Source organism: Amborella trichopoda, chromosome 11 (assembly GCF_054954075.1).
Source record: "Amborella trichopoda isolate Santa Cruz 75 chromosome 11, AtrichopodaSantaCruz75HAP2 v2.0, whole genome shotgun sequence".
In the NCBI taxonomy this organism is placed as follows: Eukaryota; Viridiplantae; Streptophyta; class Magnoliopsida; order Amborellales; family Amborellaceae; genus Amborella; species Amborella trichopoda.
Window position 1 is genome coordinate 44,832,911 of NC_142346.1, and position 27,458 is coordinate 44,860,368.

The window sequence follows — 27,458 nt, forward strand, 5'->3', positions numbered from 1 at the left end:
TTTTTGTTTACTTTGTCTTTGAGAATCCAACTATTCTCAATCGTCCTACAAGAACTTCACTCAAAAATGTTGTCTTGTCATCTTTGGTAGTCACATATGTTGGTTTTTCCATTTTTAGTATTTAGCATATCTCTTGAAGCTTGCTCTTGCAAGTAATACTCCCCACAAGTTATTGAGGTGTTTAACTACAAAATAGAAAACCATTATATCTTTTTCGTGCCTGTCTACTACACTCCTTTCACTTTTCTCAAACATATTTCAAACCAGAATCTATCAAGCTTTTCAAAGAAGAGATATTATTTTGTTGCCATTGCTCAATCGTCATGCCCTTTCATGGCATGGCATCATGCTCTATCCGCATCATGCCTTCACTTGGCATGGAACCCATGAAGATTGCCTAAAGTCCCCAATTAAAACTCCTTTTTATTTCATTTTTGAAAAATCTTTTCCGAGAACTCCACGAACAATAAATTTCTCTATTTTACTTTCCATTTTCTTTTTCAGATAAATCACCCACATGATTTGTGATGAGGATCAAGACCCAAAAAAAAATTCAAAAATATTGACCCACATGACTTCCCAAATAGAGAAATATCTAAAGGTTTCCTGTTTTGCAATTAAACACCTCAAGAACTTTTTTTTTTTGTAAACTGTTAACTTTAACACCACAAGAACTTATGGGAAATATTACATGTAAAAGCAAGCTTGATGAAATGTACCATAGCTAGAAATGGAGAAACCAACATATGAGACTAACAAGGATGGCACAATCATGGCCCAACATTCACAAGTGGCATTCTTATAAGAGGATTGAGAATCAATGGATTCTCAAAGTGAACCAAAAAGTTGTCCAATCAAAGAGTAGCCTATATGGCAATTTATTATTTTGAAGATGAGGAAAGTGAAAGAAAAGCATGGCGATTGATGATTGAGAAACCAGCATTCCCCTTCCTATATTACAACTTTGTTGAAACCATCAAGCGGGATGGGGGTAGGTGGGCGAACATCATGCATCTCTTGAATCATAGTGCAAGGATCATATTGACTACACAAAATCCATCTAATCCTCCATCAAAGTCAAACAACTGAAAACCCTACATATCCAACTGTCAAATCCAATAGGGTTTCCCAACTGCCAATCCAATGACCTTCTATAACTTCCTTTAAGAGGGCCTTTTATTTTGAGTTCTTGCATGAGTCTCAACAATGTTGCCATAAAACAGCTACTACTCATCCTGGTCTACATCTCATCACCGTTGTCCTTATTCTAACTATCTAGACCCAGAAAGCATAAGCATGTGAACTTTCCAGGTTAATAGTACTTGTGAAAAGGTCAAATCTCCATTGTAAAACCAAACATGTGAAAATGATATAGGATTACTTAGCAACAGTTTAGATATAGATGTAGAGAAACTATTTAAAATAAGAATAAACAAGGAATGATAGCTAACATACAATATTTCGGATAAACAACTGAATATCCATGCCAATTTGTCGCATGTGATTTAAAGTATAATAACAAGCATGTAAAATAGATAAGCGTAACATTTTGAGAATAAAGAACAGGCATGATACAATACAAATCACAAATCAGCACATTATTTCAATAGACGAGGGAATGACAAAATTTTCATATCATACAATTGAAAGAAAAGGATCAAATTCAAAATATCATACCTGCACAAGCTGAGGATACCATTCCTGAAGTTTTACAAATGCCAAATCAACATTTCCACTCCGAATAAGCTTATTATGCAGCAAAATAGCGTCAAGAGAGGAAATGGAATTACAAATAGTAAGCAAGGTCAAGTAGCAACGATATATTTCTCATGAGGCAAATAATCTGAGGTTATTCCAGTGTACCAGGAATGTCTCCATACCTGGCGTAGCAGTTTCCGGTGGCTTAATGCATACATCTCTTCTACTTCGATAGTGCCATTGTTTTGATGCTCAATTGGACTGGAAGGAAATGTTCCTTTGCTCGCAATATCAAATGAGGTGAGAGTATCTTGATAACCATAATGTAGCAAATATGAACGAACAATCCTGAACCCAATGTACAAAGATATCTGTTGTATTATGAGACCGACAAATAAAAATGCAGTCATTATTAAAAAAAAAGAGAAGACAGCACAAAGAAAATTGCATGTACTTGGAACTTAAAATTTCGCAATAAACATTCCAGATAATATGTAATACAAATACTTAAAAACAGAACATGGATGCTCAAGAAACATCCATCAAAAGCATTGAATTTGATAATGGGGAACATAAGATACAAGTTCTTCAATCTTTGAGTTCAACAGCACAACCAAACAGGAATCCTACAAGATTGAAACATACGTTGGCTTGTAGATATATGTCCTGGTATTCATAAAATGTCATATTAATAAAGAGGCTCCACGAATAATTTGCAGTGAGATCAAAATGACTCTCTCCTCACCTTAAATAAGGTGCTGCGACCCACCAAATCACTTGGAACTTCTGAATGCTATCCCCCCCAGTAAGCCTATAAAGGATTCGCCTCTCAGGACAGCATCCTCCCACATCGGATCTGTCGCTTTCCACAAGCACCCACTATCCACACTGCTCAACAATATCTCTCTCACAATCCATCAACCATAGGCCAGCAGTCAGAAGTGTACCCTAGCACCATTCCAATTCTGCATGTTTTTACAAATACTGAAAACTGCAACCTCTTCCCCCCAATGAAGCACTGCAATCCACTAATCACTTGAATTTCACACTAATGCCCTCATACTTAACCATATTAGGCTATGCCTTTCAGAACAGTATCCACCAAACTGTAGATGCGTCACCTCCTCAGGCACCTGCAAAGCTCACCAAATCTTCCTTTTGATAAAACTTAAGCAAAATCTTCTCCAGGAAGTCTCACTTCCCAACAGCCTGTATGGCTTCCTCTTCTTATCCTTATTGACTTTTCTACCTGCAAGCAGCACAGAGCCTTTAACAATAATTCCCAGACAGCACCCAATTTGAACTCCTCCGACCCTTCCAATCTCAATTCACACCTAATCAATCTCAAACTTACAGAACTTACCACTACACTCATACCCTCGCCTGGTTTTTCATCTTGCTAATAATTAGCAGTATTTTCAATAGTTTAATTTGTGCACGTCTTTCGTTTCTTATAGACCACAACTACAGGTTTGTACAAACTTTACACCAGAATGTATCTAACTCTGTTGTCTACACCCAGTGAGATAGAGAGCTTATGTCTCAACCCCTGAGTGAGGCATATTTTCAATCACTTATGCCTTTGTAGTATCTTAAGCATCCCAAAAAACTGTTTCCCCCAAAATGCTATATCTGCAGCTGCCAATGACATATTTCCACAACCATTTGGACCCTTACTTCTGGCTCAGCAGCTCCTGCCTTTTTTTTGAGGAAAACATTGACTCCTACCTTCTCCAGGCTATCTTCCAATAGATTAAATTCCTTCCAAACATGATGCAAGGAAAATGAAGAAACAGTAGAAATCAGCAAGAACAAAAGCCAAACACAAGCACCATTCAAAGAAACCTAGGGTTTCTTCTCCACAACCAAGTTAAGATTGCAAAATCCTAAGCTTTTCTTTCTATTTCAATTTCTAAAAGTAATGCGGAATGACTCCTTCAATGCCCCACGCACCTTTTATATATTATAATTTAATGTTCCAAGTGCAAAACATATATATATTATATATAATATTATACTCATAGAATGAGTGTAGCAGAGATGAGGATGTTGAGATAGATGAGTGGCAAGACAAGAAGAGATAGAATTTGAAATGAATCTATTCGAGATAATTTAAGCGTGGCACCCATAGTCAATAAAATGCGAGAGAGTAGACTTAGGTGGGCTGGCCATGTGTAGCGCCGACCAAGTACAATACCTGTTAGGAGGTGCAAGTTAGTTCGAGTGGGAATGACTGAAAAGGGCAAGGGGTAGGCCCAAAAGGATGCGGTTGGAAGTAGTCCGAAAAGATATGAGCACTTATAGCCTCACTGAGAATATGACATTTAATACAGGAGAATGGAGAACTAGGATTCATGTAGCCGACCCCAATTAATTGGAAAAAGGCAAAAATGATGATATGAATGTTCCAAGTACAAAAAATGTCCAAACAAACAATACATTGACTTATATATATCCTAACTGAACCATAATTTCGTAATGGCAGTTTTACCCCTGTGAACAGTACCCAATGACTAGTACCCATGAACAGTAACAATGAATAGCAACCAGTGAATAGTAAATAAAAAATATAAAAAAAAACTTAAAATTCCTAAAAAGCTTAAAACCCCCAGAAATAAACCCTAAAGCTAAAACTGTAATATACATCCTTCGAAATTGAATAAAAATTTAAAATAACAATAATTTTGACCTCCATCATTCTCCCTAGTTGGAGAAAACTCGTCATTGAGTTTTGAAGTGTGCTAAGGCGGATTCAGCATTAAAACCACCTTCTTTTTCTTTGTCGGCTCAAATATTATTTGTGGTAAGAAGAATTCCTTGCGAAACGAAGCTTGATATGTATATTGAGAAATCGATGCAAATCTATCCAATTCGGTTATTCTTGAACTCCCATTAAATATCATGTAAGATTTACATGATATTTAATGGGAGTTCAAGAATAACCAAATTGGATTGCCCCTAGCAGAAATTTTTTTTTAAAAAAAATATCTTGTAAGATATTCCAAACTCAATTTGAGGTTTTTTGACATCTATTTCATTATTTGCTAAAAACAAGGCCACAATTTGTCGTTTATGAGTTGACCGAATTTCATATGTGCTACATTGATTCCAATACCTACATTTCTTGAATGCTCTATCTCTTTGATATTAATGAGATCTTCAAAGGCCATAATTTGTATTAGCCCTCCTGCTGCCTTCTCTCCATATTCTTCACCCTCTTCTAAAATCTATTCATCATCATTTTGATCCTTATCATAGATCAGATCTCCCAAGAAATCTTGTAGTTCATCTAAGTATAGATCGAAGATTGGTAGTGAGTCCCAATTTACAACTTGTTGATTTTCGATTGAATCTGTGTCAAAATCAACTCATCCTTCAAATCGAAAACCTTAGAATGATGTTCCTCACGTCTAGGTCTTCTATGGCTATCCTCATCACCCGACTTTACATGAGGAGCGCAAAAGTGAAAGACTTGTACTCGAGATCCGCTTGACTGAAAGATCATCATCTTGCCCATTATTGAGGCTTGTGAATTGTTGTCAACTGATGAACTTGCCTTTCAAGTTCCTCGATTCTGTCATCCATAGGATCACGCAGCGGATCCACAAAAATCCCCCTTCTATGGCCCCTAATCATTGCCATGGGTTCGCCAAAAACACAAACTCTAGGCAAATAATCAACAAAAAACTGCTTCAATCAACAAGATCTAGGTTGTTTTGGCAAAACTTCGACAAAAATCAGCAACCCTAGACCCCACTATAAGTTCCCCACTTTGTTGTTGATTTAGGGCACCAAAAAAATTGATGCCACAGCCTATATATACACTGGTACAGTAACTTCCATACATTGTTATAGTACTTTCCTATAGTTCACAAGCTCTTATACCAATTTGATGTAGGGAACTCGAAGAAACAATAGAAATCAGTAAGAGCAATAGCCAAACACAAGTACCATTCAAAGAAACCTAGGGCTTATTCTCAACAACCAAGCTAGGGCAGCAAAAGCCAAAGCTTTTCTCTCTCTTTCAATTTCTAAAAGTCATGTGGAATGACCTCCTCAGGGCCCGACACACCTCTTATATATTATAATTTAATGTTCCAAATGCAAAACGTGTCCAAACGAATTGTACATTGACCCATATATGCTAACTTAACCTTAAATTTCATAATGACAGGATTACCCATGTGAATAGCACTCATAAATAGTATCCATGACTAGTAACTATGAATAGCAACAATGAATAGTAAATAAAAAATATAAAAAAAATATAGAATTCCTAAAAAGCTAAAAACCCGAGAAATAAACGTTAAAACTAAAACTATAATATGAATCCTTTGAAATTGAATAAAAATTAAAAATAAGAATAATTTTGTCCTCCATCAAAACATGGTTATACTGGATCCTGATGTTGGAACTTAGCTCCACTATCTCATCTATGATGTCTTCCAACCCACATGGACCTTCATCACCTTTCATGGCCCGACTTATTGCATTGGCCGCATCTCCTTCAAGTATCAACAGGCCCTATTTGCTTTGAAAATGTCTGAGGCATGTCTCAATCAAATTGAATTTTAATGTCACAGTTAGTGGTAAGGTCAAATGGGCGCCTCTAGTTATGTTGTCTCTCCATGGCTCAATCAATTCATCCCAGTGACGTTGAAACTCTAGGAAGGAGTGCCTCCCAAAACTCTTTCCTCATGGTGGCCAGGTGTATGACCCAGTTTGTTATTATAACCTTCAAAACAGAGATGTTCAATGTATTCCCACTAAATACTCTCGTATTTGGCTCAAGCCATATAAGACTGAAACTGCAAAGATGCTAAACCTCCAAAGCCTACAGACCTCTCTTTGGCACAGAAGGAGAGTGCGACTGTCTCAGCTGGTCTTCCACAGTCTCCGGTGTAGCCTATTCAATGTTAATAAATTGAGGAAGTGGGACCAAATGTGGATAATAGCTTACAGTTTATGAATAGATGCCAGAATGTCTATGTGTCTTCTTGGCACATGGTGCATCTGTTTGCCATTTGCAATCCTCTACGCTGCAGGTTATCCACTGTCAGCACCTTATTTGAAGCCAAAAGCCTGAAATTCTTGGTCATGCAGGGATAGTCCACACCCTTCCTCCTATAGCTTGCAAGTTGTTGGTGTGGGTAAGTATTTGAAAAAATGATCTCAACATGAACATTCCATGGGCAGCAGGTTCCAAGGGCATCCTGTCCCCGGTTGTCCTCCTCGTGATTTTAATCTTTTGTAAAAGCCAGAAAAACTCTTGCAAGTCTCCTATTTCTGTATCTCTCAGGTTGCTTCTAACCTAGGTGTCCGCACTGTTGAGACTGATTTGTACCATCACATCACCAAAAACAAATTCAGAGTTCCCTGCAATAGGCTTGAGTCTAGGAAATCCCTCTGCCAATGAGCTCTCCAACCACTGTCCCGCAACCTAAATCTTTATATCTCACAAAGTTGCTATCCACCAGATGATCATAGCCCATCCTTTTGCCATCATGTTTAACACATCGTTAAATAACTATCGCTCTAATCTTTTCCTACGCACAAACCCTTCTGCAATCGAACTTATCCTTGAATTCACAATAATTAAGGCTTAATTCCTACCAAGCCCTTATTGGAGAACCTTCCCAAAGAAGTTCACCACATCCTAATGTAAAATAACCTCACTCCTCTATAATACATGACCTACTCCTCTCAGCACCTCAATTGATCGCAAGTAAACACAACCGACCTCGGTCATAGTCAGATTATCACCCTCCTACACTCGATGACATCTCTCCACCTCCACCTTTCATCATCCCTCCACCTCCACCTCTCATCACCTGTAATTCTTGTTGCCTCCTCCCCAGCAACCATCCATTTCCCTGTTGTTTAGATACCATTTCATTGTCAAATTTCATGAACTTCAGTTTATTCTTTTCAAACTGTCATTGGTCAAATTGTATTTTGGTGAATTGTCATTGCTGTCTAGAGGTGTTTCATCATTTCAATTTGAATTGCAGGCATGCAGCTTCTTTTCGTGTGGTGCGATGGTGGAGTTTGTCATTTTGTGATGATGTGTAGGTGACAGCAGTACGAAGGTGGTCATGGTGGGGCAGGTATAGTGGTGGTGCTGATGGTGGTAGTAGTTGGGGCAGCATTTGTGGTGATGGGTGGTGGTGGAGCATTGGTGGTAGTAGTGATTGCTACGTGGTGGTGTGGTGTTACGCAGAGGTGGTGCAGATGGGGCCATGCCTTTTGCTGTTTTTGTGTTTTTGGTGTCTGTGTGTGGGGAGAGAGAGAGAAACCAAAAGCCACTCCAAGAGGTTTTGTCAAGGATTGCACCTAGGGGCCCAATTACAAATGAAATCATTTTATATTTGTAATTCAAAGTCAAAGTTACAATTTGCTCCAACTAGCAATTTGGCCTGGAAATCAAACGAGGCCTGAATCCACTCAAATGTCAACAAACCTGTCCAGACTTACTTTTTCAGGCATCATTTGATTTCCAGGCCAAATTCCACTTTGGACCAAATTGCCATTAACCAATTTGGCCTCAAGGAGTGTTTGATTTTAAAATTTGAATTGATTCTCTATTACAATTTACCCCTAAACTGGATTTCCCCTAGCAGTGATGATACCCCTAAAATAATAATGTCTTTTCTAGAATGCAGGGAAACATCTAAAAAAGCAAATCTCAAAAGAATAGAGATGTTGTCTTATTCATTTGATCAGTATAAGGATGCTAGTTCTTGATCCATGCAATGCATGGGCTCGTATGTGTGTGTGAGAGAGAGAGAGAGAGAGAGATATCTAATGGATGTCCTTAAGCAGGAAAATATGTCACAAAACAAATAGGGATAGAAAGAGAAAAAAAAATAAGAAGAGAAATACGAGTTGTGTGTAATGTGTTATCACAAAATAGGGAGTTTCACAACAACAAAAAAAACGGCCCCCACAATGTGGCAGATAAATAGAATTTATAGAGAAAAGTATGAAATTCTATAACTTTTTTGGTCAATCAAAGATTAAAACATAGAAATCTCAATTTCCTATTGGATAGGGGATTACCAATAGATAAGGATATAATCAAAGAATTCATTTAATAATTACTACTGCCATATCAATTATCTCAAAAACTGATGTCAATACCTCAATGATTTTAGGAACAGGTAGAGCTAAATCCAGATATGCTCAAGGAATTTGCGTAAGATTTTATTATGCAAATATTTAGAAAACTAAACTTCAAAACACGTCAGTATGTAATTGCATGCTGCGACACACTTAGTGTGACATGACAACGCGTACAATATGGTATAAATTCTGGGCATCCATACTAACAGCAAGAACTTGATAAGGGTAAATAAACAATGTCAGAGTAGGTATGTTCTTTAATAACAGGATGAAAAACAAGAAAGAAAATAAAGCTAAACTATATGAATTCAATTTCATAGCCTAGGCTTCTAGCTAGTAATATTCAAAAGTGACTGCTGGAAGTATAAGTTACTGTGGACGGGTTCACTGGAAGGCATCCTAACAGTTTTGCATGAACACCCGATATTCGTAGGATGACTTCTGAGTATTATCCATAAGAGCGTACATACACTGAATGCATCTAAATCTATTTGACAATCCTATTCAAACCGAATCACAACTTGGTGGCTATCAAAACTCAAAGCTACAATATGGTGAAGAAAATAACCTTTATTTGACTCTCAAACCATTAAAAGCTACAAAATGGTGAAGAAAAGAACCTTTGTTTGCTAATCTGACTACTTTAGAAAACGTTGCCCTAACATGGACAAGAAAAGGAAACCAGTCACATCCTTCGAGCCCAGAATATTATATGCATTACCTCATGTCTGACGACTAAGAATTAATGGAAAAGCAAAACATTAAACAACTGAATCCATCACATACTTCCAGAAAAAGCGATATTTTGAGACTCTTTTCTTGCTGTGGCGAGGGTTTGCGGTGCGCATACAGCCTGGGATGTGGTAATAATTTGGGATCCCCAAATTAACGTTGCGAGATATTCCAATAAAATACTCCAAAGATGTCTTGTATACCAAGAAAAATAACAATTTGAAAAAGACAACATTCAATAAAGCATTATAATAGAGACCTTAACAATCAACTCAATTCTCATGTATTAAAGATTTAGGAAAATTATTGAAACCCCCCTTGACTTAGTTTCTCCACATCTTCCCCCCCACAACTTTCTAAAATACTAAAAGAACCCCAATTTTTTTTTTCACACCCCCCTCCCCCACCCAAGTCAAAAAGTCAACAACTTGATGACCAAAATACCCCTCTCCCCCCCCTTATACCCACGTTTTCATCGTGCCAGTCCAGCAAACAACATTGCCAGACGGCTACTATGAAATCAATGTGTGGGACCTGTCCGATGCTTTTTTTGTGCCAGACCAGACTTAATTTTCAATCGGCACAAAAAAAATAAAAAAAGTGGGTGACGTGAACATGGTTCAAAAGGGGATATTTTGGTTCAAAAACAACACATTTTTCACTTGATGGGGTAGTAGCAAAAGAAAACAGTATTGGGGTTCATAGAGTGGGTAGGGGAGGATGCCTAGAAAGTTGAAATTGTGGGGGTTTTAGTAATTTTCCCTAATGATTTCGACTAAGAGACATATCTGGACACAACAAGACATTTGTTTGGAGTTTATTTCCAACAGGCAACTGTAAGCGACATATCAATAATGGAAATGAATCTAAAATTCTGATCACAATCATTCGAAGCAACCTCTTAATCAAAAAATTATGTCATTCCAACAGGCAACTGTAAGCGACATATCAATAACGAAAATGAATCTAAAATTCTGATCACAATCATTCGAAGTAACCTCTTAATCAAAAAATTATGTCAAATCCAACAGGCAACTGTAAGCGACATATCAATAACGGAAATGAATCTAAAATTCTGATCACAATCATTCGAAGTAACCTCTTAATCAAAACCTTATGTCCAAGGAGTCTTCCAAGTTCATTACCAGTGGCTAATGCTAAGCGGTAAAGATACTTTTTCAATAGCCATTTGTTGTTTCATTCTTTCCTCTGCTGCAAATGCCTATCAAAATTGGAAAACCACGAACAATACAAAACTAAGGATGTGTCATTGAAACTCATAAATACAAGACAATTGTGAAACCCAAAATGCAAGCTGTACAAATTAAGAAATGCAAGGGATAAGAAAATGATTGGAAACTAAGATCACAAAAAAAATGGGATGGCCAACATGGAGCATAAAATAGATCACAAGCTAAAAATTCAGCTAGAATATTTTTTTTTTTAAGGGAAAAGGAAGCTCCCCCCATTTTAGCGGACTTTAATCCCCTCAAAAAATAATAATAAGAAGAAGAAGAAGAAGAAGAAGAATAGGACATTAAACTCCTCCCTCACAATTTTTACTATCCTGACTATTATGTTAACCGTAATGTTTATTCTAATCCCACCTTTTACCATGTCCAAAGAAAATCCCCAAACCCATAACCCATTGAAACCGCTCTCTATCTACCCTTCCCTCTCTTTCCATCTCTTACCCACCACCCAACCAGTTGCCTCTCTCTCTCTCTCTCTCTCTCTCTCATCAATAGAGAGAGAGGGGAGATTCGTTGTCCTGCATACACCCTCAGGTCCATGGCATCACCTGCCACCCACCCCACCCCACCCCACCCCCCCCCCGGCAAACAAAAAATAATAATAATATTAATCAGAATAATAATAGGACACTAAACTCCTCCCTCACAATTTTTACTCTCCTAATTATTACTATGTTAACCCTAATGTTTAATCTATTCCCACCTTTTACCATGTCCCAAGAAAATCCCCAAACCCATTGAAACCCCTCTCTCTATCAACCCCTTCCCCTCTCTCCATCTCTTACCCACCCAACCAGTTTCTCTCTCTCTCTCTCTCTCTCTCTCTCTCTCTCACATCAATAGAGAGAGGGGAGATTGTTTGGGTATATAGAGATGGAGAGAGGGGTAGAAAGAGGTAGAGGGGGTTTCAATAAGTTATGCGTTTGTGGATTTTTTTGGGGATATGGGTTAAAGGTGAGAATAAGATAAAGAATAAGGTTAAAACAATAATTTAGATAGTAAAAACATGAAAGAGGGGGTGTAATGTCCTATAGTTAAAAGTTCACGATGGCGTATGGGTTTTCCAGGGATCTGAGGGTGTATGTGAGATGAAAGTCCACCAAAGGGGGGTTATTGTCCTTTCCCCTTTTTTTATTGGTAAATTCAGCTAGAATGTCCCCAACATGGCTAGAGGGCAAAACATCTAAGAGAGCAAATATTTTCCAATGATAATATATTGGGAATAGAAGAACCAAGTCACTAGGATACTTAAGTTTTCAGCTGAGAACCCCACAAGGAAATCAATAAAAGTAGGTTGCCACGATAATGGAGAAAAACGTACACGAAAACAACAAAAACAAACTTTACATATATTCAGGTCAAGGTTTTTGCTTCCTAATCGACTCTAGGATAGATGCCCCCACAAGGAAAGTTTAAGAGACAAGAAAAGGAACCAAAACAGTAAACACTTACTAAGTTTCCCAAAAGTTATAATTGAAAGTTTGTATGTCGTTTCTTAAATAGTGTCATGAGATTTACTTCATACAATGACTTCCCATACACCATCTAGGTCAAAGCAAAGGGAATTTTTAACTCTGTGGCCGATTTTATGATATGAAGCACACGTGTCTCAAAGCCTCAGACCTCTTACCTCTTTTCCTTTTGCAAATATGATTTGAATTGCATGGGACAAACGAGCGCGCCTAATTTTTTTTTTTTTTTTATGATATTTTACCCCTAAATCAATTTTAAACCCCTCAAATTTAGTGAGGATTTGAAAGGGCAAGCCTCTTAACTTTTTTTAACAAGAACAGGAGTATTTTGCCAAGTTCTCAACTTTCAGGTTAAAACAGTTGACTTTGAACATGAAAAATGAAATATTATTCCTATTCACAAATTTTTTGGTAGCAATTTTCAGAAATATTGCTTGTAATCTTATGACTGAAACCTAAAATTTTAAGATCAAGCTTGTCGTTCCAATTGGTTCTCAGTTACCAGAACATATCAATAGGGATAATTAAAAGACTTCTCTAAGTAAAAATAGTTTTTTACCTAGAAATAAGATATTTTAAATCCTAGAATAACAGTTAAAACTTTATTCGTTTACTTTGAAGTGGCAATGGGGGCGATTACGATTTTCTTTTTACTTATTATAAACTAAGTCTATAACTTTGATGAAGAACCATAGTGACTCGTTAGAGCAAGGCCCTGGGGATTTGTCCAGTTGATATGAAATTAGAAGGGAACAAATTAGATACGTTGCTTTCTGGAAATCATTTGAGGAATTTGGAAAGGATGTAATAGACTATTTAATCATAAGCACGTGGACAAGAGTCATAAGACCACATTGATTGAGAAGGATAATATATAATGGAACTTGCCATGCCAGATGCCCTACCATGCACTATGTGAAGGTCGGATTTCTTTTGCTTCTTCAACTACTATACTTGTGGACATCCAACCACCCACCAAGATTCATAAGACCACATTGATTGAGAAGGATAATATATAATGGAACTTGCCATGCCAGATGCCCTACCATGCACCATGTGAGGGTTGGATTTCTTTTGCTTCTTCAACTACTATACTTGTGGACATCCAACCACCCACGATGATTCGGTTTCCTTCCCCAACAGGGTCCTTAGGTTAAACAAGCAACAGTAGAAGCCATTTAACTATACCACATAAAGAAACTGAGAAAAACAAACACACTATTGCCATAGACATTTGGGAATCACCAGGCCTTGTAAATTAACTAGAATAATAAAGACTATAAAGTATGCATATAACCTACAACGAAAAAACTAAATGATAGTTTATGTTCATAGCTCATCAAACAAATATGAATATTGATTTGCTACCCATGTCAAACCTCGTAGATTGGGTAGCAAGAAGTTATCGTAAGCCATCCGACAAGCACAAAGTACTGTTAATGACAACAAGACGGAAGGAAAATTACCCCTCTCTCTGTATGTCTTGGATTGGAACAAATTACTATAGTTCGTCATCGCCTACGAATTAGTCAACATTTTTCACAAAAGTTACGCACAGAGGCCCTTATTTTCATATTTGTCACTCCAAACTTAATTGAATTCTGAATTTATTCCTTGGAAGAAAAAAAGAAGTTTCTTGAACTTTTGATCCTCAATATCCTTATGGAAGAAATGAAAGGAATTTTTCAGAAGCCATCTAATCATTTGAATTTTTGTTGCAAAGCCTATAAATAATACATCCCCTAGTTGAATCAACATTAATCAAAAAATAGTAGGTGGATGCCTGTAGGTGACTGTCACGAGAAATACCAGAAGCAATCACAACAATACATGAAAGTCATTCATTATTAACAAGAACATTGTAAGGGAAGAAATCGACTTACCTCAATGTCGAAAACAAATCGTCGTTGTCCAAAATTGACATCCACCCTGAAGATTGACATCAACCACCCCATCTGCAAATATCAGATTCCCTAGTATTTTGATATTGTAAAGCTTACAATTATACGATTATACTTCATCAAAAAGGAGAGACAAAAAACCAATAAAAAAGGATTTCAATGACTAATCAACAAAAGAAAAGAAAAACATACATAAGGTTTAAAATAAGTAAATCTTAAGCAAACATGCAGTACAACTTTCTGTGTTAACATACTAAAAAACCTGTCTACAAGTTGGATGCTTTGTCAAAAAGTCAAAGGCCCATCTCTAGTATGCTTAAGGAAGTCTCTTTTTCTGGTAATATTCAAAATAGTGGTTCTGTTACAATGCTTAACCACATTCATATAGCTTCTCTCACTTCCGGTTTCCTTTCTTGTGAACGGCCTCAGAAGTCAGAACAGCACAAAACTGAATATGTCTCCCAAGTCTGGGAATGAATGAGCAACTTAATTCCATTCACATCACAATATGGGCACCTAATAATAATAAATGGTAAAAAATAGAAGAAAATGCCTGCATGTTCCCACATAATAAATAAGAAGAAAGGCGTTATAGTCAATTAAATAGGTATTATTAATTAGTTTTCATTTTTCACGTTATAGATTATACATTAAGTGCAGAAACAATGGATTTTACATTTGTTAGTAGACCACCCCCCCCCCCCCCACCCTCATTCCCAATCAGGTGTGCATAGGTGTTTAAACACTTGAATTTTTTTAACAGGCTTAGCTCATTAAGTTGCTTCCAGATGACCTTGGGAAAAACCAAATCAATATGCAAAAGCATTCAGGGACTAGTTTAGGTTTTCAATTTTATTTTATTTCTATGCCTCTGTGCTATTAAATAATTCTTGATCACTCTATCCAATCAGATGCTGCCACCCCCTCTGGAAAGAAGTTAACCAGCATGTTGTACATTCCAAATCTCTATCCTCTCTCTCCATAAGGGTAAATCTTATACAAATTTTTCCTTCATTTACATTCAGATCCCCAAGGGGATTCATTGCGATAGGATTGATGACCCTATTGCCTGGTCACTACAAGTCTAAATTTCAAATAGATTAAATACTAATAAAGAGGCCAATTAAATGACTGATTTTGTCTATGAAGTGCATTTCTAAATAAGGCTCTTAAATGAATACATGGCTAGATAATTGTTTCAAGGTCCTACAAGACCTTGAAACAAGATGGGCACAGTGTTCTAAACTGATTGCTCAATTAGCAGGAGATTCATGAATATTCTCCAATAAAATGCTTGCCTTGACAATAAATATATTAGTGAAATGAGGAATATGACACTAATGAATAGGGAATGCATCATATGTCCACAATCTCATCAACTTTGATTCTTATACACATGCGATGTCGCAGTCAAAGGTCAGGAAATCTATATCCTTAAAAGCAACAATCGAGCTTTCTGCCAACTTGCACAGCAACCTAATCATCATCACCAGAAGCTTCCCCACAGAAATAAGATTGCCTCCAAGGTGCCCGCAGCTCAATAAACCTTTATTATCAGAAAGATTTGGGAGGAGTACAACAGTGATCTGTTTTCTTTTAATGAAGCTAGCTAGCAATCAGAAAGAAGAAAAAAAGAAAAAACAGAAATAATGATGCAAAAGTTTCATATAAGGGCATGTTTGAGCATTTTGGAGAATCAATTAATGCTTACTTATTGACTTTCAATTTGGTAATGAGATTTTTAAAAAAATTTAAGTTATTTCAACTTCCGTGGCCCAGGTAAAGTGGTTGAAAAAAAGGCCTCCCTGAAAAATAACATGAGCAGACCAAGCTTCTGTTTTTTCCACATTCAAGTGAATGAGTGTGATTGCAGCACGTACTCTGTCCGTGCAAACAGGCCCTATACAGCTAAAATCAACAGAAACTCGTCCACAAGAACCTGAATACGATGAGGGGTTGCACCACAAGATTAACACAGAAAATCTAGTTAAGAAGGTAAGAGACCAGTATAGAAGAGGATGAATGCACCAAAACAGAATCATTTCATAGCGCATTGAAACGTCATCCCACAAGAAGCATCAACGCAAGTTTGCAAATCTTAAAAAGCCTTGCAGCTCACCTAGAACTGAAAGGCATTTTGCAATAAATATAGATGGAGTTTCAAGATTACTGATGACAGAACAAGTATCGCAGAAAAATATGTTCATAGGAGTTGGACATATTATAATATGAGTGTTTGAGAGGATCTCAACACAGGGAGTGATGTAACACAGTGCCTTAAAAATCGTGCAATTAACCACAATGTACAAGTTTATGTTTTCAGAACCAAAAGAGGAAGCAATTTAGATTTAAAACGAAGATCAAGAATGTAAAGTTAAGAGAAAACATACTTCTCACGGGGACTATGAACGCCAATGGTAGGAAACAAAGGACCCTTTACATCCTTACAAACGCTTCCCAAAAACCCTCCATTTTTACTGCACATTGAAATATACGAGAGATAGTATAATCCTCAAAACCAATATAAAGAGATTCAGTAGGAAATACAAGATTCTTAAGTTGATAATGAGGAAAACATTTTGTTTGGTGCTACATTTGATGATAAACTAATTTCCTCTTTCTTTTCTGAGAAATAGTGACTGTAATGCATCGAACATTTACAAAAATCAGGAGTGGAGCTTCTCGCCTGTGGCCCAGAAGCCAGCGTGTGATCCAGAAGGAGCAGAGAGAGAGAGAGAGAGATGGTGGGAGGATCCTTGACAGGGGCGAGGAGAGAAAAGGAAGAAGTGAGAGGCCTTTTTAAGAGAACATTTACCAAAATTTTCAATGGGAATTTCACATCACTTGGCATTCACACCCTCAACAACCCTCATCAATTGGACCTGGGGGCATGTGAAGGAAGAACATGTGTGTCCAGGGGTGTGTAAGTGTTTATTAAGAGTAAAATAGCCTACACAACATTTTCAGCAGAATACGCAAAATGGATGACTTTCATACGTGAAAAACAGCTCATTTGAAGCGTAGTTAATACCACCACCAACTGTATCACCAGTGCCAAATGTTGGCCCAAAGGCATCTCCCTTTCCCTGTCCATGATAAAGAAGACCATCATCCCCATGGTAACCATAGCTGTTTGCTTCCCATCTGGGGGAAAAAAAGAAGCAAAAACCACCAAAACAGTAAGTTCCAACTTATTAAACAATTCACTATGTAAGTATCTCAGCTGCGTTTATATAAAAGAGACTATCTTGGGTTAGCTAAATGTCTAAAGATAACATAGCCCAAATAACAAGTTACAAGAAAAGAATATCACAAAGTAGAGTCCAACTTGGAGATTCTGCATTGAGATGTAATATTTTCAACCACAATAAAGCATATAATTAAGGTCATTATCCATAACTGAATTTCAGTTTTCAAGAGATGTCATGGGTCTCAATTTTCAATTCAAGAAAAAAAGCCCAATGTATAATATCAAATGCAACCTACAAGGAAGATGCATTATCATGAAGACTGCCCAAGGTGAGCTAGGCAACATAATGATATATATCCAATAGAAAGGAACAACGCAATAGGAAGAAAACATATTGATCAATATGATATTAGATATACATTAGATTTGATTTCTTTTATTAGTTTGAGTTTGAATAGTATACTACATAGTCATGAATCTTTTGAGGAAGATCCATACCTAGAATGCATAGATAGTTGTATATGCTTTGAAAGGCGTCGCTATGTCGAATTCCAAGGTATAAATTCAAAAAAAAAAATCTTTTCTTTATTAATAACAGGAATTTGTACTTACAATTGCCAAATATACAATCTAGGATCTTGAACTCTTATTCCAAAACATTTTATTTAAAAAAAACAAACAAACAAACTGAAAAATTACAATATGAATTTTAAATTAATAGAATTAGGAATATAATCCAAGTAGGAGTCCTAGTCCAAGTATGATTCCTAATCCAAAAAGGACTCATAATACACTAAAACATGTATGAATCAAGAACTGAAAAATTAATCTGATAAACAAAATTGGGAAGACTTACTCAACCTTTGTCTAAGGTTACCCCCTTAGCACTTATCACACCCCACACCCGATTATCGAAGAGACAGCACCCTTTGATCCGTTGGTCCTCCTAAATCCTCTGAACTAGAAAGCACCTCAGGCAATACCCTCTAACTGAGTTGGGGCTGAGAGTATGGGCCTCTAGAACTCAGGTTTCTAAGACTCTTTAAATCTTTGAGCATGCCACAACGTGGCACCACCCCTTAACCAAGATAGGGTTAGGTGTGCCCCCTATCTATGCCCTAGGTGGTGCATGCCACCGTTGAGAGGTGACTAGAGAGAGAAGAAAGCTAGAGAGAGATGATGTGGAGGAGAGAGAGAGAGAGAGAGGTCGAATGACAATGTCGTGAGAATTATGGGAGGACCCACCTTTATTTAGGTCTTATCGCCCTAGGGTATTTCTTATCGCCCTAGGGTATTTCTATCTTAATTAGGATTAAGAGATTTCCTGGTAATCTGTGATTGAAATAGAAACAATCAGAGCCATACATCCCTGATTTAGTCAAAGAAATCAGCCATTATGATTTAGGGAGGAATCTAGGAATCTTACCCCTGAATCTTTGACCCATGTCCACTCCTAGCCAAAATTAGATATAATAATCTTCTGATTTGACTAGAATTTCTTTCTCTCTCGCAAGATACAGTTTCTAGAAATTCAAAGTCAAGATTCAAATATTTCCTAAGCACAAAATATTTGATCACACCTTATTTTTCTCCCACAAAATATTTTCAAAGATTTCCTTATGAATTCCCCAACAAGTGGGAAACCCATCATCCATAAAAAAGTGGCATGTTACCTACATGGGATGTGTGGCCCATGTCCCACCTCCTTGTGGGTCCCACAATTAAAAAGCGGCAAAATTTCAGCACTGCCCTTATTTGGGTTATAAGCCATAAAATAACTTTTTAAAAAATCTAAAAAACATTAACAATCATAGGAGCATAAATAAATCTGAAAACAATATTTCAGATGTTCTGTAAAAAATCCAAAACACTTTGAAATTAATTCTACAAGTGAATTGGTTCCAAGGAGTCAAGGACAGTGAATCTATCAACTATCTTCTCAAACCAACCCAATGGGACCCATAAACCACTGATATAGGGATGCTGGCGAAAGAAATATAACAAATCCGAAAATTTAAAATTAAAATATGAGATATTACCCTCTCTTAGGGTCTGCAAGGGAGTCCGACCCAAAAAAAGATCTTTTCACGGGACCCAAATAGATACTTCTCTTCACTCTATTTTTTCTAATCCAAGAGTGGCATATTTATAAAAGAAAAGACCACTAAAACCTGACTTGTTCCTTAATAATCCTAACCCTTCATCTATTTAAATTTTAACTTCCAACTATACCCCTTAATTCTTTACAACTAAAAAAGAATTAAATACACCTAAAGAAAACTAGAAACCCATAATAACCCCAAGCCTAAAATAAAGAAAATAGTGAAATAAATAAACAAAAATCCATTACATCGTTTTCCCCAGGTTGGGAGAAGCTTGACCTCAAGGTTATTGAATTGAGTATATCCTCTAGAGGCCTGTCCAATAATTGGTGATGCAGCCCCACCATTTGCCTTGGTACTTAATCTTCTTTATGTTTTTTTTTTGGGGATTTTTTTATTACTATTTTTTTTATTTTAGTTTTGGGGTTATTTTGGGTCAACCAATTGATCAAACACTTAATATGCAACTTGTAAGGGAACTTTGGCATGTCAATCATAACCTTGATTTTTTTTTCGAAATCCTCATAAAACTCTGGAAGATCGACCTTTACACTAAGATCTTGTGGACACTCTACAAAACATGGGTCTCGCCTGCAAATTTGCTTGTTACTTTCGGGATTGGCACCCTGAGTCGGTCGTGGGCTCAATTCATATCTGGGATGAAATCTGGCACTGAATCTCAAGGTTTCAAAAAACATTAGGCGGCCCTGAGGCAGCCTACCTGATGCCTAGGCGGGCGCCCTATAGTTTTTTCACTTGGGGGGTTTTCATATATTGAGGGTTTTGTTTTTTTTTTTTTTGACTTTGGGGGTTAAAAATAAACCCCATAACGTTTTTATACAACCTTGGGGGTCAAAATGCCCCCTTTGCCCGTTCGGGCGCTTAAAAACATGAAAAAGGCCTTACGGCCTTGGGCACCCGCCTGGGTGCCCAGCCCAGGTACATCCGCCCGTGTAGGGCCACCTGGGTGAAGGCATGCGGATTTTTGGTCCAGGCCGCCTAGGTGGGTGCCAAGCGGACCGGTTTTTAAAACATTGCTGAATCTACATGGTTGCAAGCATCCTCTTCTTCTTGATGAATAGTATTTTCTAACTGTTGCAACCGCCAATTAATTTCACCCATCTCTCCTCGAAGTTCATGGATTGAATACCATCCATGGATTGATTTATGCACTCTTCAAAATGTTATTTCAAAGCTTCTATAATTTGTGACAATAGATCATTGATCGCCAAAGTAGATTTTGATGGCATTGTGATGGATGGATCTTGTAAAGCTCTAATACTAATGATGTAGGGAAAAGGGAAAGAAAATAAATAAACTAAAAAAACATAAGACAAGGGTTTAAAAATTTTTTTTTTTTTTGAAATGTTAACGACTGTACTACTGAAAAGGAGGGAGTTACAGTGCCGAGTTAGTACGAGAGTCCCCTGGTAGACAGGACTCTCTGCAAAAAAGAATAGGCCCTCTGGCCCTATACAAAATGGGGTTATAAGAATGCCCCTTTACAAGTATACAAAAATTGGGTTATAGTTTTGTCCCCTTACAAAGTCCACTGCCAAATTACAAAAAAGAACAAAAAAATATGTAGCCTAGTAAGTGCCCCACACGCTGCAAAAAGGTGTAGCAAGCCCAGTCTTCCTCATGGGCATTAGCTCCGTCCTTCGCCAGGAGATCCATGAAGGCGTTTGACTTCCTCGATGTATGCGTCCATGAGACGGGTGTATCCCTGCAAATATGTTCAATCTCGTCATACAAAGGCAAAAGATACCATGGAGGGTAATCTTTCCTGGAGGCCCAAGTGATGATGCTTTGGGTGTCTCCCTCGACTATAAGATGTTGTCCCCATGAACTTTTGAAGCTTTGCAGGCCTTTGAGGAGCGCGGGAGATTCAGCATGCTGTGAATCACCTATGTATTTTGAGTAGGTGAAATTAAAATTGTGTTGGTGATCTCGCAAGACTCCTCCTATTCCAGCATGGCCTGGATTACCCAAGGAGCACCCATCAAATTTTAGTTTGACTACTCCTTGAGGGGGTGGTTTCCAGGTGGCCGCTATTTTCTTTTTCTTTTTTGGTCTGTGTAGGAGGATATTCTTCCAATGAGGTAGGAAGGAATTTGTTGGGATTCCTTTGAAATGGTGATTGTTTGTCACCCAAAAGGTTACTAAGGCTGTAACCTTTTGAAAAAGACTTGGGACCAGAGTGACTTGTCCCCTAAAGATTCTAGCATTTCTTTCTTTCCAGAGCGTCCAAATGGTTGCTGCCACTGTTGCCTTCCATAAAATTTTCCCAGCCTTCGGCCATTGTGAGGAAAGGTTCAAAGCAAGCAGATCTTTGATCATTGGTGGTATCACCCAGTATACACCAAATAGTTGTAATAGGCAGCCCCAAAGGTCGTGTGCAACCTTACAAAGGAGGAAGAGGTGGATGTTGGACTCCTCCTCGCTCAAACACATGCAGCACCTATTTGGGACAGGGATCCCTTTTCTTTACAGGTGATCAATAGTTAGTGCCTTATGGGAGGCAGCTAACCAATTGAAAGTTTGCGCCTTTGGAGTTGCTAAAGTTTGCCATCCCTGAGAGAGTAACGAAGTGAGGTTGAGAGGGAAAGTAGGAGGTTGAGAGAGTTTCTTGTAAAAAGAGGCCACTGTGAATTCTACAGATGGGACAAGGGACCACACCGACCGGAATAAAAGTTCTGTGCCAGAGAGCCGAAAGAGATAGGAACTGATTTGTGTCCTCCTCAAATAGGTTCCTTGTAAATGAAGGTTGCCACCGTCTTCTACCTCCCTGTGGTATCCATTCATCGTCATCTCTCTTAGTTGCTAATGCGTAGAGAGAGGGGTAGCATTCCCTCAAAGGTGCATGACCTATCCAAAGGTCAGACCAAAAGTGTGCTCTTGTGCCTTCTCTGGGGTGCATCCTGATGAATTTCTTGAACATGGCAAGAGATGAGAGAAAGGATCTCCACACTCCTGATGCATTGGACCATGATCTTCGCTCAGGTACCCAGGTGTGGTCAGGAATTTTGTACTTATTACGAAGCACCTTCGCCCATAGAGATTCAGTTTGAGTGGCCAAGCGCCACCACCATTTTCCTAGTAGGGCGAGGTTTTGCTTTCGCAACAATCTGATGCCTAGTCTTTCCCTGTATCTTGGGTAAACAAACTTTGGCCCATGAAATGAGGTGGAACTTTGTCTTGTCTGTCTGTCCTGACCAGAGGAAGTTCCTCATAAGCTGATCAAGGCGGTTGGCCACTGAAGCAGGCATTTGAAAAATTGACATGAGATACATAGGTGCATTGACAAGGGTAGCCTTGATGAGGGTGGTTCTTCCCGCTTGGGAAAGAAATCTCCCTTTCCATCCGGTCAACCTTCTATCAACGTTGTCAATGACATGGGACCAATGCCTCTTCTTCGGCTTGCCCAGCCCGAGAGGAAGGCCAAGATAGGTAGTTGGGAGGTCTTCGACTTTACATTCCCAGAAGGGTATAAGCTCTATGATGTGCTTGTTGGCAATTGCTATACCCATCATTTTGGACTTCTCCATATTGACCATAAAACCAGTGGCCAATTGGAAGCACTTGAGAAAAAGCCGAAGGTTTTCCACTTCAAGTGAAGAGGCATCAAGAAAGACTAGTGTGTCATCTGCATATTGCAGATATATGCAGATGCGACATTATTGGCCCTCGACGTGAAATTCAAAACCCAGTAAGAAGTCCAACTTGGTAAAGGCGTTCAAGTGACCGGTTAAAGACCTCCGCCGAAATGGCGAAGAGGAATGGGGAAAGGGGATCCCCTTGACGCAGTCCCCTCGAAGAGGGAAAGTAGCCCTTGGGGGTTCCATTTATGAGGATCGAAAAGAAGGATGAGACTAACAGCCTCTCATCCACATTCTCCACCGATCACCAAAACCCATTCGTAACATCGTCTCATCCAGGATTGACCAATCAACATGGTCGTAAGCTTTCTCCCAGTCAATCTTGAAGATTAGACCAGGTGTTTTGGACAATGCCTCGAATGGATTCTTTCATGAGCAATCAAAGCCCGTCGAGGATTTGTCTATTTTTTATGACGGCCGTTTGCGAGGATGAGATGACAGCAGGGAGGACCTGCTGCAATCTTGTGGCCAGAACCTTGGACTGTATTTTGTAGGAGGAGTTAAGCAGACTTATTGGACGAAAGTCCTTAAGTTCCTCGGCCACTTCAACTTTGGCATTAATGGATTTATTTAGTATACCCCGGTATTCTGAAAAGAAATTTAAGAACTCAGGACAGAAGGTGTCCCAAAAGATTTTAAAGGGGGCCACAGGAAACCCATCGGGGCCATGAGCTTTGTCCTTAGCTAGATCATCGAGAGCTTTTAAGATTTCATCTTCTAGGAAAGGACGCTCCAGCCATATGGCCTGTTCGTCTGTTAGGGTCAGGAACCCTAAATCAGCCATGGCAGGTCGCAGGTCAGTTGGGGCAGAGTAAAGAGTCTGTAAGAAAGTTAGGATAGCTAACTCAACTTCTTTAGGCTGGTCCAGGTACTGGTTATTGACTTTAATGGTCAAGATTGAGTTATCCCTCCTTTGGCAATTAGCTATTCTGTGAAAGATGAGGGTGTTAAGGTCCCCTACTTTTAGCCAATTGACTCTTGATCTTTGGAACTAATAAATCTCTTCTTTTTTTAGGGTGGAGAGATAATCAAGCTTCGTTTGGGTTCTGAGTTCAGCTTCACTAGCAGTCAAAGGACGTGATTCTTCTAGGCAGTCCAGCTCGTGTATAGTCTTTAAGAGATCAGACTTAATTTGGGAATAGTTGCCAGGGACAGATCGACTCCAATTTTTGAGAGAGGCCTTAAGCAATTGGATCTTGGATTGAAGTCTATAGCCAGCTCTTTCCTTCACCCGTCCAGCGAAGGAATTCCACCAGTCAGGTATCAAGGAAGAAAGAGACTTTTCTTCCAGCCAAGCCAGTTCAAATCTGAAAGGTTTCGATCCTTTTATTCAAGGGTAGGGTGGAAAGGAGGATGGGACAATGGTCCGAAATAGGTTTTGGCAGGCCGATGGCGTGTGAGCCCGGGAATGTTTCCTCCCAGTCGATGGCTAAAAGAAACCTGTCCAGTTTAGAAAGAGAAGGTTGGGCAGAATGGCTGGACCAAGTAAAGCGATTACCCTGCTGAGGAATATCAATGAGATCATTTCTAAAGATGAAATCAGAAAAGTCGACCATGCCCTGAGAAATATTGAAGGAGGAGTTACGTTCATGGGACCACCGAGTGATATTAAAGTCACCACCCAAACACCAAATAGGGTGAGGGAGGGAGGCCACCAAGTCCAACTTAGACCAAAGGCGTGGTCTGATGGAAGAAGAGCAAGGGCCATAAATGGCTGAGAATTTCCATTTGAGACCATCCAAATTGCGGGACAATAAAATGGTAATTGAAATTTTTCCAATATGTGAAGATACCAGAGTCTGGTCCGTGGGATACCAGACCACCCAAATACCCCCTGAGGCTCCTAGCTAGTAAGGATACCCATTGTGAGGGCCTCCTGCCCCAAATTTGACAAATGAGGAATAGGGAGGGCTCAGGTGATTTGGTTTCAATGAGGGCGACAATGGTTCGGCAGTGTTTGGAGGACAGGTCCTTAACAGCCTTCCTTTTGGATGGATGGCCTAGACCTCTGACATTCCATGTGATTATCTTCATGGTTTGAATGGAGGAGAAGAGAGTGAGGCTAATCGAACAAATCGCCTCAAAGAAGGAGAGGATAACTAGGTGGGGGCATTAAAAGATGTGGAGGGGCCCTCGAAAGAGAAAGAGGAGAAAAGGTTCAGAAGCTCCCTGTGGCCTTTGAAGCCCACCTTCTGTCGACTCTAGGCGTCTGCGAGCATAAAGCGATGGGCCGGTCCTTCAGGCCCGTCGTGCTGGAAACCCATGACCCGAAACATTTCCTTCATTCTGTCAAGTTCTGAGTTAAGTCCTTCACCTTCAAAATGGACATCGTTGTTAGCCTTGGAAGGGGAAGACGGAGCGAGAGATGTAGCCGACTCTTCGGATTCACAGTTGTACCCATCCCCGTCGACCCCCTTGTCGGCAGCACAAGGCAAGGGGGGAGATATGGGCGTGCCTAGGTCTTCGAAGGAATCTTGTATCTAGGGGTAGAGGCATGGGGAAGAGAAGGGAGAGGAGAAGATGAAAAAGGGGGCGAGCCAAAAAGGAAGGGCGGTGGGACAGGAGTCAGAGGTCGAAGGGAGCAAGGAAAGAGGGTAGACAGGAAAAGGGGACAAGGGGGCCATGGGCAAAGAAAAGGAATCATGTTCCCCCGAGGGAGACAGGGGAAAAGGCTAAGGAAAGAGGGGGAACGGATAAGGCAAAGGAGGGGAAGAAGGGAGGAGAGAAGGAGGAACAGGACATGGCAATAAAGTATAATAAGGAGCAGTGGAAACAAAATGGTGGGAGAAGCACAAGTTGCCAAAAAAATGGTGCGAGGAGTGGACCCTGTTAACTCTGACTAAACAATAGGTCAGGGCCAAGGGAGGTGGAGAAAAAGGTGCTGGAGGGGACGGGTTAGAAAAAAGAGGATACAAAACGGAAGATGGTCTGTCCATGATGGTGAGAGGGTGGGGAAACAGGATGCGACAGAGGACGAAGAGGATGAGGCTGAACAAAGGACGAAGGAAAACCAGCTGGAGAGGGAGAAGAAGGGAAGGCCAGAGCATAGGGTCTAGAGAGAGAGGAAGCAAACGAAGAGGACAAAGAGGAAGATACAGAAGGCGAGGGAGAAAAGGCGACTGAAGAAGCGGGGAGAGGGGGTAGGTAGGGGGAGAGAGGCGAGGGAGGAAGGACAGGTGGGTAACACGCGTCACCCCATGGCGCACATGAGGACGGAAAGGCGGCCAAGAGTAGGGGCTCAGCACATAGGGCCTTCTCGCACAAAACAAGAGGGGAAGGTGGCGCAAAGACAGAGATGGAAGGGGGCGACGACACGACAAACAAAGGGAGACTAATGAAGGCTGAAGGCGACGCATCGCATCGCAAGGCAGCGGGTGAAATTAATGCAAGCGCAGGAGGAGCACGAACAGTGGAAGATGTGGCAAAAGAGGATAAGGCGGAAGAGGAGTCTAGGCCGACCTTCTGGGGAGGGCCCGAGTACAGAGTACTCTCACGCATCGGGGCAATAGGCTCCTTGCCAGGCCGATGAGTAAGAGGAGAGAGACCGTCCGGAGCACTGACAGAAGATTGCAGGGCTGGTGTAATTTGAGGTCGTTCCTGACTTAGGTCAGAATGAGGAGTGGACCTCGTCGAGGGGCCAGCCGAAACCCGAGGCTGAGGAATTTGCCTCCAAGAAAGTCTGTCAGTAGGTTCGAGAGCCATTGATCATTTTCATACCTGGCGGTTCAAAGAGGCGGAGGCCCGCTGGTGACGACTCCTGTAGCGGTGGCGCCTGCGACACACAGTGGTCCAAGCAAGCGGATCCTTAGGCTGAGAGGGTGAAGGCACATTGAAGAAGTTGGAAGGGGGGGGGGGGGGGGGGGATCCTTAGGCTGAGAGGGTGAAGGCACATTGAAGAAGTTGGAAGGGGGGGGGGGGGGGCGGATCCTTAGGCTGAGAGGGTGAAGGCACATTGAAGAAGTTGGAAGGGGGGGGGGGGGGGGGAAGCTCCCGCCCAAGAGATGAAAACCCGAAAAAAGAGAGAATGGACTTCAAGCCAGACACTGGAAGGAATGAAGGTAGCGTCCAAGACTTCAAGGAGCAGTCCGATAGATCCCAGTGGAAGAGTCTCAATCGACTTCCAGTGTATAGCGATCAATTCCCCGCATACTGCAGCCACTTTTTTTAAGGTCTCCGGTGACCATGCATGAAGAGGGATATTATCTAACGGGTCCACTGACGTAGTGAACAAGAAGCCCCCCCGGAAAGAGTCACTAGGAGGAGACGAAAGGGCATTCGCGGCGAACTCTGGGGAAGGGAAAGAAAGCAGGAGGGAGCAGGAGGGAAAGA

At 39.9% G+C, this 27,458-nt stretch overlaps 1 protein-coding gene across 4 annotated transcripts in view; it reads right to left on the reverse strand.

The window, feature by feature from the left end:
- LOC18448404 (ran-binding protein M homolog) overlaps positions 1 to 27,458 on the reverse strand; it is a 36,603-nt gene that overhangs the window by 3,159 nt on the left and 5,986 nt on the right. Inside the window, exons 2-7 of one of the 4 annotated variants that reach the window (XR_016043647.1) lie at positions 17,176 to 17,322; positions 16,569 to 16,655; positions 14,161 to 14,206; positions 10,698 to 10,774; positions 1,881 to 2,069; positions 1,678 to 1,746 (exon numbers count right to left, since the gene is read on the reverse strand). Coding sequence is in view for 3 of the 4 variants with exons in the window: in XM_006858465.4 (XP_006858527.1) it covers positions 1,678 to 1,746; positions 1,881 to 2,046; positions 10,698 to 10,774; positions 14,161 to 14,206; positions 16,569 to 16,655; positions 17,176 to 17,322 (592 nt within the window). In the remaining variant the exon portion in view is untranslated. Of the gene's footprint in view, positions 1 to 1,677; positions 1,747 to 1,880; positions 2,070 to 10,697; positions 10,775 to 14,160; positions 14,233 to 16,568; positions 16,656 to 17,175; positions 17,323 to 27,458 lie in introns of all 4 variants that reach the window. The other 3 variants (XM_011630298.3, XM_006858465.4, XM_088850865.1) reach the window with 3 other exon arrangements.